The sequence below is a fragment of the Stegastes partitus genome, unplaced genomic scaffold, assembly GCF_000690725.1.
Source record: "Stegastes partitus isolate 25-593 unplaced genomic scaffold, Stegastes_partitus-1.0.2 Scaffold182, whole genome shotgun sequence".
NCBI classification, from domain to species: Eukaryota; Metazoa; Chordata; class Actinopteri; family Pomacentridae; genus Stegastes; species Stegastes partitus.
Genome location: NW_007577913.1, coordinates 204,930 through 217,888, shown reverse-complemented (window position 1 = coordinate 217,888; position 12,959 = coordinate 204,930). Strand labels below are relative to the sequence as shown.

At 46.8% G+C, this 12,959-nt stretch overlaps 1 protein-coding gene across 1 annotated transcript in view; it reads left to right on the top strand.

The window, feature by feature from the left end:
• The window catches only part of lrig1 (leucine-rich repeats and immunoglobulin-like domains 1), a 38,019-nt gene extending 26,385 nt beyond the window's left edge, over positions 1-11,634 (top strand). The window contains exons 9-18 of the mRNA XM_008280123.1: positions 302-382; positions 2,200-2,271; positions 2,740-2,811; positions 3,013-3,176; positions 4,025-4,378; positions 5,282-5,563; positions 7,071-7,505; positions 8,384-8,518; positions 8,758-9,045; positions 9,613-11,634. Coding sequence (XP_008278345.1) covers positions 302-382; positions 2,200-2,271; positions 2,740-2,811; positions 3,013-3,176; positions 4,025-4,378; positions 5,282-5,563; positions 7,071-7,505; positions 8,384-8,518; positions 8,758-9,045; positions 9,613-9,815 — 2,086 coding nt within the window. The 3' untranslated portion in view covers positions 9,816-11,634. The remainder of the gene's footprint in view (positions 1-301; positions 383-2,199; positions 2,272-2,739; positions 2,812-3,012; positions 3,177-4,024; positions 4,379-5,281; positions 5,564-7,070; positions 7,506-8,383; positions 8,519-8,757; positions 9,046-9,612) is intronic.
• The last annotated feature ends 1,325 nt before the right edge of the window (positions 11,635-12,959 follow it).

Genomic DNA, 12,959 nt, shown 5'->3' with positions numbered 1-12,959 from the left:
CACCAATGCACACGCACGCATGCACGCACACTCACGCACACTCACGCACACTCCTTCTCCACCCCTCTAAGGAAAGAATGCGCTTGGTTGGCAGAGCAGAGCGGCAAAGAGGCTCTTAAGGCCAGGTGCAGAGGGGGGAGGATGATGGTGGGAGGGAGAATGGGCGAAGGGGTAACCCGTGACTTCCAGAGCAGCCTCTGCCAGGGCTGTGAAACGCTTCAGCGCTGGCAGACCCTGTCCCTGCTCCTCTCCTCCCGCCTTCCATCTTTCTTATCCCACTCTTTTCTCTCATTCTCCACAGGGAGCTGGACCATAACGACATCTCGGGGACAATAGAGGACACCAATGGGGCCTTCTCTGGATTGGACAGCCTCAACAAGCTGTGAGTGTCTCCCCTCTTTCTTTCTTCTATTCCCCCCTCCTCTCTTCCTCTATCAACCCCTCCTTTTCATCTCTGTCCTGGCCTGCCACTGTTTCTGGGATTCTCTCTGTTCTTTTTGAAAAACACTGAAACAGCATTCTCATTTTTCTTGCATCCAGAAGTTTCCCTCTGAGTCCCCTATGCATCCCTTGTTGCCAAATAAGTTTAGCCAGTCCAATTTAAGGCCACAGAGTTCAGAAGCTTAAAACGTCTGTCCCCTCAGGACCCCACACTTCACTTGGAAAGGAAGTGCTCACACTGAGCAATGACTTATAAGGCCCCTCTTCTTTTTATTTACAAGGTTTGTTCATGAAACATTGAAGGTAATTTTTTTTGCTCCTGTCATCCTGTGGAAGCCCAAGCCACTTGAATCTCCAGTTCAATCTGGCTTTCATCTTATGATTCCATTGTTTCCTAGAAGCTTTATGAGCAACCTGGGTTCTTTTTTTGCAGATGATAGTTCTATAAGGAGACACGGCAAATCATTTTTATCAGTTCTTCATGATTATTTATGTCCTCGCGCAGCTAGTAAAAAGTTCAATGTCGAAAGTTAGCGAGTTGAGAAATTACAGCAGGCGTGAAGTTTCTGGCAATGAGAGGCAATCATCAACCTGCAGGATGAAAAGATGATGTCCAGCCAAGATGGTTCCCAGTGTGAGCACCGCTTCAAGAAAGAAGGAGAGAAAGAAGGAGAGAAAAGGCTTTTCTTTAGGCTGGCAGGGGTTCGCTCCCCAATAGGCTTATTTCTATTTCTCCTCCATGCCTCCGCTTTTCTCGTCCCCTCATTCCCAGTCTCTGTTGTTAGGAACTCAGAGAGGGTGAAATTGAGGGCTGCATTCAGTCATCAAACATCAAACGCCTCACACGCCCCGCCCTCTGACCCTGACACTTTTGTCACGGCGTTGGCGGAAGCAGCCCGCTGCATCCCAAAACTGGCAAAGTGAGTCATGGGAAAAAAAAAAAAAAAAAAAAGATGCAAAAAGAAGGGGACATCAAAGTGTCCACCACACATACTGGGTTCCCTAAATGCAGATTGTGAATGCCGCCACACAGAATGGAGGCGGTTCTTACAGCACAACAGACTGATTTGGTTTTTATTCAGTTTTATTAAACGAGAGATGCATAAATGACAAAGTAGCCGACTCGTTATCCCTGTGACAAGACAGCCATTTGTTTGTGTGTACATGTGGATGAGTTTAAACACTGGGGTCTTCATTGTGAGTCAGCCAGCCGTATGTCCTCTTCCTGTGGTGTGAGCGGAGAGGAGGTAGTAGTGGGGAGGGGAGGGATTAGGACCCCAAATCAGAGAGAAAAGCAACTCACTTTTTTGGCTTGACAGGCAGCGACACGCACTCGAATGATTGCACGTATGTCCTTACAAGCCCTGCTGGGGAAAAAGAAAAAAGAAAAAACCTCACCACACACACAAGCCAAGCCTGGTCATTGCTATTAAAATTCTAATAAAGATAAAAGTGGTCTTTGAAGAGCGGCGCAGAGCCCAGGTACCCCCCCTCCAACCATCCACCCCCCCACCCCCCCACCCACCCCCCCGCCTCAACCTCATTCACTCTTGCTCACCCTTCCTCCTGGTTTAATCTCCACACAGTTCAGATTTCCAATACCTAAATCCCCTTACTCTTATCAGATTCAGCCTCACTAATTGTGCTTCTCTTCCCGTCTTGCTCTCTCTCTCTTCTCACCCCTCCCCTCACCCCTCTTCCTCTCCTCCCTCCCCCTTCTCTTCATCTATCGACACCCTTCATGTTTGGAAACGGCAGGACTCTGTTTGGAAACAAGATCAAATCGGTGGCCAAGAAAGCCTTCTCTGGCCTGGAGACCCTGGAACACCTGTGAGTATCCCACAAGAGAGCGAGAGAGGGGTTGAGTGTAAGGGAGAGGGGGTGGGGGTGAGGAGGGGCGGGGGGGGTTGCCAAAACTAGCTGGCAGAGAGGAGGTTGCTAGCAATTTAATAGCGTCTTTGTAAAAGGAGAAGACAGGGGCTTTTGCGAGTGCCCAGCTGCTTCTCTCTTGTTAGCCTAGCACAATCTCAACTTTGGCCTTTTTTTCCTGCCTCAGTGCAGGAACAAAGTTATTGAGCATATGGCGAGCTCTGTAGAAGAAATGGAATTCCTATAAGCTCTTTCACAGGCTTTTGTCAAATGAGGGCAGGGAGTGATGGAAAAGCTGGCATGTACCCTCGTACCTACAGACCTGGATATTTCCACTGTAGTTAAAAGTCAGATACTTGTTTAGATTCTGTGTAGATGTAAGGGCAGTTTGTGTACAATTAACTAAAACTGTGTGTAATATCCCAACAGGAACTTGGGGGATAATGCTATTCGCTCCATCCAGCCTGATGCTTTCAGTCGGATGAGGAACTTCAAAAGCCTGTAAGTTATGTTGATGCATTTACACACATACACAGAAGTTATGTGCATGAAAAATCCTACTTATAGAAGCAGTCAACAGCATATACACACACACACACTCCTCGACTCCCCCTTTAGCATCTACACACGCTCTCAGAAGTGCATATTTAGTTACAATAGATGTGCAATATACCTGATGTCCTCCTCTTTCCTCTCCTCTAGTCTCATCCAGAGCAACAGTTTCCTTTGCGACTGCCAGCTCCAGTGGCTGCCTGAGTGGTTGGTGACACGTGGTTTGCAGGCCGGCGTTAATGCCACCTGTGCCCACCCGGAGAACCTGAAGGGCACCAGCATCTTTGAGGCTCCGTCCAACAGCTTTGTCTGCGGTGAGTGTTGTGCGTGCGCGCATTCTGTTTATGTGGGCGGCTGTCTTCAGTAAGAGGCGTTTGTTATAATTAAGTATGATTCAAGCTATTATGTGTTCTGAGTCTGTATTTTTCCATGAAGCCTATGGTTCTTATAATCAGTTAAGTTTCAAGTTATTATGTATTCTGAGTTTGCATTTTGTACTGAGCTTATGTCCTTGAAAATAATGTGGCCAGTGAGAACTGGTTTGCACACCTGGAGATAGCGGAAACTCCTCTTTTCTCTTAGACACGATTGTTGCTTTAGCTACACGCCGTACCAACAACATCCACACACGTTGCTTACCAAATATCAAGGACGTGGACAGAGCACAGAAGGATGCCTGTCCACGCCATTAATAACTGGCCAACTAAATCTTATCTATGTTCGGGGCAGGCCCAGCCCAAGAAGATATCTGTAACCTGGAACCGAAAACACTCAGTTCAGCTGGACATGAGATTCCTCTCTGTCCCTCTGAATTCCAGCGCTGCAAAACTTTACCTGTGACCTAAATAAATTCTGCATCTGAGAACTGAAGATTTCTCCGGCTTGTTCTTGGGCTTCCAATTAAAGAACTGGATCTAACACGTTTGAGGCACAGCTTTGCGCTCTGCTGTTATTTACATAGTTGCACATATTTGTGTGGTCTTTTAGTCTGCCGCTCTGCATTCGCACTCAGAAATGCTAATGGTTCCTTATGTGCGTTTTATTTAGCACTTTCACACCCATGTATACATAGCAAGCAGACACCTACTGAGAGGCATTTGTGATGTTTGACTTTCTCGACTTACTTTCTTCCTTACACTTGTGCCTTTCTCTCCACCTTCAGATGACCTGCCCAAACCTCAGATCACCGTGCAGCCTGAAACCACAGTGACAGTCCTCGGAAGTGACGTTCGTCTCACCTGCACGGCAGCAAGCAGCAGCTCTTCCCCCATGACCTTTGCCTGGCGTAAGGACCAGGAGCTGCTTCGTCACGCAGAGATGGAGAACTATGCCCACGTGCGCGCTCACCACCAAGGCGCAACATCTGATGTGCCGGGCGCAGGAGGAGGCGTGATGGAGTACACCACAATCCTGCACCTGCGGCACGTCACTTTTGCCCACGAAGGGCGTTACCAGTGCATCATCACCAACCACTTTGGTTCCACCTACTCCAGCAAGGCCCGCATCATTGTCAATGGTATGTTGTGTTTTTCTTTTTTACAATCAGATATCTAGTGATATTTAGTGCAGGCAAACTTGTTGACCTCTGTTAAAATCATCTACATTCTTGAAAGAGATCATTGTGGTTGTAAAAACAAAACAAAAAATGAGTCAATGAATGAATTAGAACAGAGAAAAATTGAAGAATGTCAATGATCCTTGCTAAGGCAAGATAGGCAGGCGATATCTCCTTCATCTGTTAAAAAGTGTGTCATTACACCATTTCCACTATGTTTATGCTATACTTATCTAGGTTTCAATTGCTCCATTTGACAGGGGAGCGATAGAAATCAGTGGACATGCTGAGTTCTTCTCTTTCACTCAAACAAAGTTTTGTCTTGCTCAGCCTCCATCTCTCCCACAGGATGGTATTTGGAACAAATTGATTTAGCTGCATGTCAGTGCTAACAGGGTCATCTCTTATGCGCTCTGTCACTCTGGTTTTCTGCAAATGGAGAGTATTTATTCACAGTTAGATTCCCCTGCCAAAGTCTGCTTCCGACCTCTAGCTTCTTCACTCTCACACAGACTGAATAACTTTTCTGCCTGTTGTCTTGGCATACACATGGATGTAAAGACGCTGAAACTGCCAAAAAGGCAAGTTTTCCTATAGGAGTTAGAGATGTGGGCTTCTAACCGGAAGTTCCCTGATTTGAATGCCAGCAGCAGCTGGGAAATGTGGTTGGAAGAAGCGCTGTAATCCTTAACAACTGCTGTCAAAGTTCTTGACCAAAACTGCTAGAGAACAGCCCATCAGCTTCCTGCGATGAAGATGTAGAACTGTGTGTTTGTAAATGAGAGAACTGCTGAAAAAAAAAAAAAAATATGGACAGTCAATGTAATTAGAATACGTTGACATTTGTGTGTGCTTCTTCCACAGTCCTCCCATCCTTCGTGAAGACTCCCAGGGACAGCACCATTCGAACCGGCCACACCGCCAGGCTGGAGTGCGCCGCAGAAGGTCACCCGGCACCTCAGATCGCCTGGCAGAAGGACGGCGGTACAGATTTCCCTGCCGCCCGTGAGCGCCGAATGCACGTCATGCCCGACGACGACGTGTTCTTCATCATGGACGTCAAGCCGGAGGACATGGGCGTGTACAGCTGCACTGCCAAAAACACAGCAGGCACCGTCTCCGCCAACGCTACCCTCACCGTACTGGGTAAGAGCTGCAGCGTTGTTTCTTGTAACTCAGTTCTGCCGGCTTTGCCCCTTTTTTGACTTGTGTTCAGCGCAACACAGCATTGACCATATTCCCACATCTTCAAAAATGAACTCTTGTAAATAGCTGGGCACTCAGCTGGGAATTGGTCAGTCCAAGCTGTAGAATGAGAAGCTTTATATTTTTCTTTTCTCGGCAGCTGTGGCCTTGCTGCAGGTCAGGGGCCAGAGGTCACAGATAGGGGTCAAAGGGGGGATAGTGGGGGAGCAAGGGGGACTCACAGAGGGGTGTTTGTTTGGCATTCCCACCCCCTTCTCCTCTCACGGTGGGAGGGACAGTCATGGCTGCTTCACTGCAGGCCTCAGTGCTCCCAGTTTATTGGCTGTTTTACACTGTTAAATCAAACAAAACAGAGCTTCTCTCTCAGCACATAGATCATCTTTGTCCTTTGTCTTCGAGCAAAGCAGCCCCTTGTTGGACAGAAAAAAAAAGAAGAGGGGTGGGGGGTGCTTCTTTCGTTACTACCCTTAAATTCCCCCTAAAGAGCTCATAAGCAACAGTTTCTATATTTAACTGGCGGATTTCAATCGGTGACACATTTGCTTGTTGTGCGACTTGCGAGAGACTTCTCAGCAGTTCAAGTGGAGTGCTAATCCACTCAGCAATGTAAGATATTGAAGCAAGCAGCCATGCCTGTGTGCTGAATCTGTGATGTTTGGGTTTGAGAGACAGAGTGGAAGGAGAGGGGGGGAGCTGTAGTCGAGGGGCCCCTGTCTGGAAAAGAGTGGTGGGGGAGAAAAATAGGAGCCAAAGAAGAACTGGAATGGTGGAGTGTGTTGGGGGAAGGTAGGCGAGGGGGATTTAGAGAAAAGAAAAGAGTTGAGGGGGTAGTAGAGGCGGAGAGAGAGAGGGGGGATTGATGGAGAGGGAGAAAGTATTGATAGAAGAGAGAAGGGCGACTGAAGTGGGTTAAGTGAGATCTCTTAATCTGTGTATGTCCCACTGTGAGGGGAAGTGCTCAGTCTGAGAGGAGAGGCCAACCTTCACACACACACACACACTCACTCAGTTCAGTGTGCTCCATTCACCAGAACGCGAAGTTGCCGGGGAAACACTGAAAACATTGTCCCGTCCCGAGAGAAACCTTGTTTATGTGTCGCGATGCAAAAGAAGTGTAAAGATAACTGATTTTAGAATTTGTCAGCATTACAGATATGACCTCAGGTGTATAAATATCACCGTTAGATGAGAGTGTCATCGTGAGATTAGATTTCAGCGGTTGGACATCAAACTCAGTACATCACAGTTTGTGCTCGGTCCATCCAGCTGAATCACCATGATCCCACAGTCTGCAATCGATACCGCGAACAAACAGAGCTGAAGCAGCAACCCGAGAACAGAAACCTAAACCTTCGATGCCGTAGAATAACAATAGAATAATAGAAATCCCTGACCTCAGGAATCCTGCAGCCTTCAGGCTTTTTATGAGAACCCCTCTCTTCCACAGAAACCCCCCACCTGGCCCAGGACCTGGAGGACCGCAGCGTGGTGGTCGGGGACACAGTGGCCCTGCAGTGTAAAGCCCTGGGCAGCCCGCCTCCTCGCATCACCTGGCTGCGCAACGACCAGCCGCTGCGCCCCTCCGACAGACACCACTTCACACCGGGAAACCAGCTGCTGGTCATCGGAGCCGCATCGCTGGAGGACGCCGGCCGCTACACCTGCCTCATGTCCAACACCCTGGGCACAGAGCGCGCCCACAGCCAGCTGGTGGTCACTCAGCGCAGGAACCCCTGCACGCCACCGTCGGGCCCGAGCACGGTCACCATAGGCATCATTGTCATCGCTGTGGTCACGAGTATTGTGGTGACATCGCTGGTGTGGGTGTGCATCATCTACCAGACCAGGAAAAAGAGCGAGGAGTGTAGTGTGACCAACACAGGTGAGCTGGGATCTACTCTGTCCTTCTGTGGTAGCTAAAAACTGACTGTGCTTTGAATTGCATGCTTTTACTTTTTTACCTTATTTACATACTCCATCTGTCCTTAGTAAGTCCGTACTGTTTTATGAGATACTCCTTCGTCATGATAATCCTCATAGAACAGTTGCAGTCTGTATTGTGAAATGAGCCCATATCTATGCGCTCTCTGTGGCTCAAACTTGTTTATACTTGTGTGAGGCTCTTTGATGTATGTGATGTAACTGCGCCGAGGATTGTGGGTCAGAATTGCCGCAAACGCATTCTGGCTTGCATGCTGCTAAATCTGACTAGATGTAGAAGGACCTCCTGGTGTTACTGACGTACTGCATTTGGCGTACTATGTATTGAGACACACTAAACTTATTTGAGGCATACTATGTAGTATAGATATGGAAACACACCCTTAACGTCATCTAAGAAGAGCTGTCGATCTGTCCAAAACGTAAAGCTGCAAAAGTATGTTCAGCTACGAGGTTATGTTAACATATTCCCTTAAAAAGTCATTAGTTACATAACAACGCCAGTAACATTTTAAATAATTTATTATTGATTCATTTATGTGACTTTTGTTTTAAATTAATTGTTTAGAAAAATTCCATCTCTAATTCTTCAAAGTGACGTCTTTATTTCAGATTAATTTCCAACCATCGACTCAAACCAAAAATGTCTTATTTACATTAAACATAAAACAGCACATTGTATTACCTTGTGCATATTTACCCTTTTTGCACGATTGTTTGATTATTTGATTAACTGGGTACTTGTTGTAGCTTGTTGCTGTTTGAGCTCCTGTGTCCTGTGTCTGGTTCTGACCTCTTTGACTCCTTTGTCTCTCCCAGATGAGACGATTGTTCCTCCGGACGTACCCAGCTACCTCTCCTCCCAGGGCACTCTGTCAGAGCGGCAGGACGTGTGCATCCGCGTGGAGGCCGGCGGTGGACCTCAGCCCAACGGACACGTCGGAGACACCACAGGTACCTGACAGTTCCCTCTCTGCCCTGATCTTCCAAATGTTTGTGCTGCCCAGCAGTTTCTCCCACTTCCCTCGGTGGGTTGCATAACGATGAAAGGAGCACTGCTGTCTTTGGAGACCTGCTCAGTATCAGAAATAATTACAGCAGACACGCTAACCACAGTGTTGACATACAGTTGTTGACTTTCTGCCTCTAAATCATTTATTTTTCTCTCACCCTGCCTGCCTGCCTGCCTGCAGGTTTCGATGGTGCAGTCGTGTGCACAGATTGTATGGAGAACGGCAACAGCTACTCCAAAGATCCAGACTACCTGACCCACGGGTTTGGTCCCGCTGGAGGCATGGAGTACCAGCAGCATTTTGTTCCCCCGCCCTACTCGCACTGTCACCCGGGGGAGCAGCATGACGCAGGATCACACATCACCCCGCTTTGCAACGGGACCCCCAACGGGATCCGAAAGGACATTCAAGGAACCACGTTTCCGAAAAATCACAACACGATACAGCTGAACCAACATGATAGAAAAGGTAAGGTGATTAGTGAGTTTAAATGTGCTTTTAATGCTTACAAGAAAGTTTATAGCCCTCAGGACTAGAACACATGCCAACAGCCTTTCTCTATAACTCCAGTACACGTCTTAAAGCCCTGCACTGTCCCACATGAATATCGCTTCTAATAGGTGATACCATGAGAAACCAACAGTCATTTAGCAGCCCATGTCAAGGCAAATTCCTTTGCACGTGATTGCTGATAGATTGTCTCCTACCAGCATCTGACAGTGTATCATAGTTGCATGCCCAGAGCCCCTCAGGATATCTCTCTAAAAACACTGAAAAGCAGCAGAGTTCTCTCTGCTGCCAAACTCCTCCAAAAGCACGTCCAGGCCTGTTCTGAGATTCAGCTTCAGTGAGGAGTTATACCAGAGGAATTGGCCTCTGAATGCCAATTCTCACCTCCACATGTCAACGCAGCTCGAAACACACATTCCACTGCCTCTATATCCCTGAGCTGAACGCATATTTGTCCACATACACGTGACGCCCTTCACTTTTCCTGTCTTACATTCCGCCACCTTCTTGTCTTTTGTCCGTCAGCGAGCAGAGCGGGACAGACGTCGGCGAGCTCTCCATCACAAGAAGACTCCTTCCACAAGCCGGTGAAGCTGGCCGGCGTAACGAGCCACGGACGCCTCGACACTGACTGTGAGCCTGAGCTCAGGCAGACTCTGCTGTCCAATGGACACACCCTCAGAGCCTCTCAGAATGAGAGCGCCCCTCTAAGGAGAGCCAGCGACTAGCAGACACTCAATCCAGCCCAAAATGTGGACTTTTACTTTTGTTTGCACTGGGAAATAAACTGCTACCTCATATAGAGGCGAACGGTACTGAGCCTCCTGGATTTGGACTGACAGGGAACACCAGGAGGAGGGAAAAGGTAGGGGGCATCCGGCGTTTGAAGGTGGAGCTTGTGTGGGTGGCATCCCATCTGAGCGTATCAGCTGTACATAGTTTAAAATCTTCCTCTGGGAGGTGACCAATAAAAAGTTCTAGCTCCAAAAAATGTGACTTGCATTTGAAGCATGTAAATGTAGGGAATCTTGTACAGTGTATGTATGTGCAGGGGGAAAAAGAGAAATATACCAGGACATTTGTCTGTAAATAAGAGTTTTCCTATATTATATATTATATAACTTTTACAAAAGAGTGTTTGAATATATGTGCATGACAAAGAAAGGAGTGATGGTATTTTTATTTTTCTTAAAAAAAACAGCCTTTTTCAGCTTTTACCAACATCCAGCTGCGGTGCCTTATTGCATGATCAAAGAAAACTCAACTTTTAATAGCATATATCAACAGATGTTTTTGTGAGCGATACTGGTACACTTTTTATAGCAAACAAAACAAAACACTTGATTGCACTTAAATGTTTTTTTTTGTTTTTCCGAGAGAAACCGCTGCCAGCTATGGCCTTACAGAAACACAAGTCACATGCATTGTATGAAGGAAGAGCTTTGATGTAAATTATTTTGGTACGTCAGGTGGGACATTGGTCGACAGTCAGTTAAAGCACTTTTTCCACGCGCTTCATAAACAGGCCGATTGTGTACACGATCTGCTAATAGGAATGCAGGAACCTCCTCGGTGTGAGGAGACATTCCACATATTTTGACACAGTAAAGTCAACAGTACATACTGTACCATTAAGGCTCTTCCACCAGTTTCACAATACTACACGTTACTGCAAATCTGCTCTGATCTAGCTAGGATAAATGCTTCTCTTATTTAAGTTGGGCTCTTTATTTGTCCCAGAAAGCGACTTTGGCACAAGTCGGCAACCAAATGTGGTCAGACCGCTGCTAACAGCTGTTATTTGGAAGCTGTGGAAGCCAGTAATAAACTCTCAGTGTGACACCTGCCACATTCATAATCAAAGCTACAGTTGTGCGCTCCAGAGCGTTGACATTTAATTGACTGAATGCTTAATCATGCAATTCCTACGCTGTAGGAAAGACGGAGAATGACGTTTGTCATCGTGTTACTGCTGTAATTCACATCCACAGTTAGTCGTGCGTTCGGGAGCAAATGGCCAGTATTCCACCTGAGTTACACCGTCACTGCGGTTCAGTTTCATGTTTGAGGTAACTAAAGGTGCAGCTTCACACGGTGAACACTTGGGAAGCTTGTGAAATGTGCTCTAAACCAAACGTGGAGGATTAATGCAGTCGCACACTTTTCCCACGCTGTCGCAATCCCTGAATACACTGGGTCAGAAATCAGTCAAAGAAGTTACATTGTCTCGTGTATGAATGTTGTCCCCCCCTCCCAGTCTGAACTGTGCTCTGTAACCAGTGGCCTTATCAAGGTAAGCTGGAGGACACGCTCCTCTGGTTACACCTGATAGCACCTATCAGAGATGTTTATACCAGCAAGACCAATCAGAGATCCTGTTGGAAACCTCCCCCCCACCCCCAGTGTAGAAGAGACAACAGGGAGTGAGGCGAGTAATTTATTGAAAACAAACTGCCTGAAACCGTTGTACCAATGTCAAAGCTAAAACAGTGAAGTGTCTAACATGGCATTGAAGTGTCTAATAAAAATCACATTTTGCTATTATTACCAGTGCTGTGCCTGTTTTTTTGTCGCTAGTAAAAAAAAACACAAAGAAGGGATGATTTGTCACAACAATATCACAAACAGCTGAGTTAGCGTTTAGCATCGCTCTCATGTCACAGCGGTTATGGAGAAGCCATCAATTCCAATGGAGCATGCACAAAGACATGAAATCCAGAGACCTTGATCTTCAAAGTGGCGAAGGAAGCTTGTGCCTGGACCACAAACGCACACATAGTCGCACACACACACACACACACACAAAGCTAATCTTCCAACCAGGAATGTCTCCTGGCTCCTTAAAGCTCCAAAGACAGCAGGCATATTTTTTCCTTCTGCGGGCTGTTTAAAATATTTGCTATTGAGTCGGGGCTGAGCCGGAGGGTCAGAATGTGCATTCCAGATGGATGTTTGTCACCAAATGATTGACATGCCCCTCGCCGTGGCCTCCACCAATCACACGCGGCCATTGTTGTTCAACAGCCTAGTGACAAGCGGCTTGACAAACCGTCCCACCTGTGAGGCCATCCATCTCCCTCTGCCCCCGCCAGGATTTACCAAGTCTCAGCTTCTACCTCTGCACCGACTGCTGAAGGACGACCGAGCGAAGTCGCTGAAAACAAGAAGGGGGAAGCACGCTGACACCGTGCCTAACTGTTCTTCCATATGCCAGTTAGATAATCCTTCAATAAGATGTAGAGGAGTCATTTGTTAAACCTTGTAACAAGTCTTGGGTACCTGCGCAGACCACATCTTAAACACATCCACCGTGAAATGAAACCCTGAGCGGCTCATGGCCGGGTTACAGACCGGTCTGCGGTCGAGGAGTAGAGGATCGCAGCTAGAGACGAAAAACAGAAATAAATGTGTCGAGATCTGCTGATCTAGTTTTAGAATCAAAGCTATGTGTGTGGCTGAACACTGGTAGAAAAATATGCTTCTTTGTGAATTTCAAGTCAGCTGACTGAAAGCTCTGATGCCCAAAACCTGCTGGCAGGTTTGAAAGGAAAGTTGTTTTTTTCAGAATTGTCAAATTTACACCATTAATAAACCAGAAACGTCATATTTTAAACTTTCCGACTTCTTCTTGGACAAATCATGTGGTTCTCTCAGGAAAATTCACCAAACCTAAGCTTGAAATTGTGATTTTCCACTTGTCTAATTTTTAGAAAAATTGCCAAAAAATGAACCATCCACACTAACTAATGCTGTTAAAAAAATTCTACGCTACTCACCGCAACTGAGAAGACATTACTGACTCAGCTGCGACCAACAGTTACAGGATGAAAATTCTGGGATTTTTCAGCTGAACTGCAGTCTTGGGTTTACAC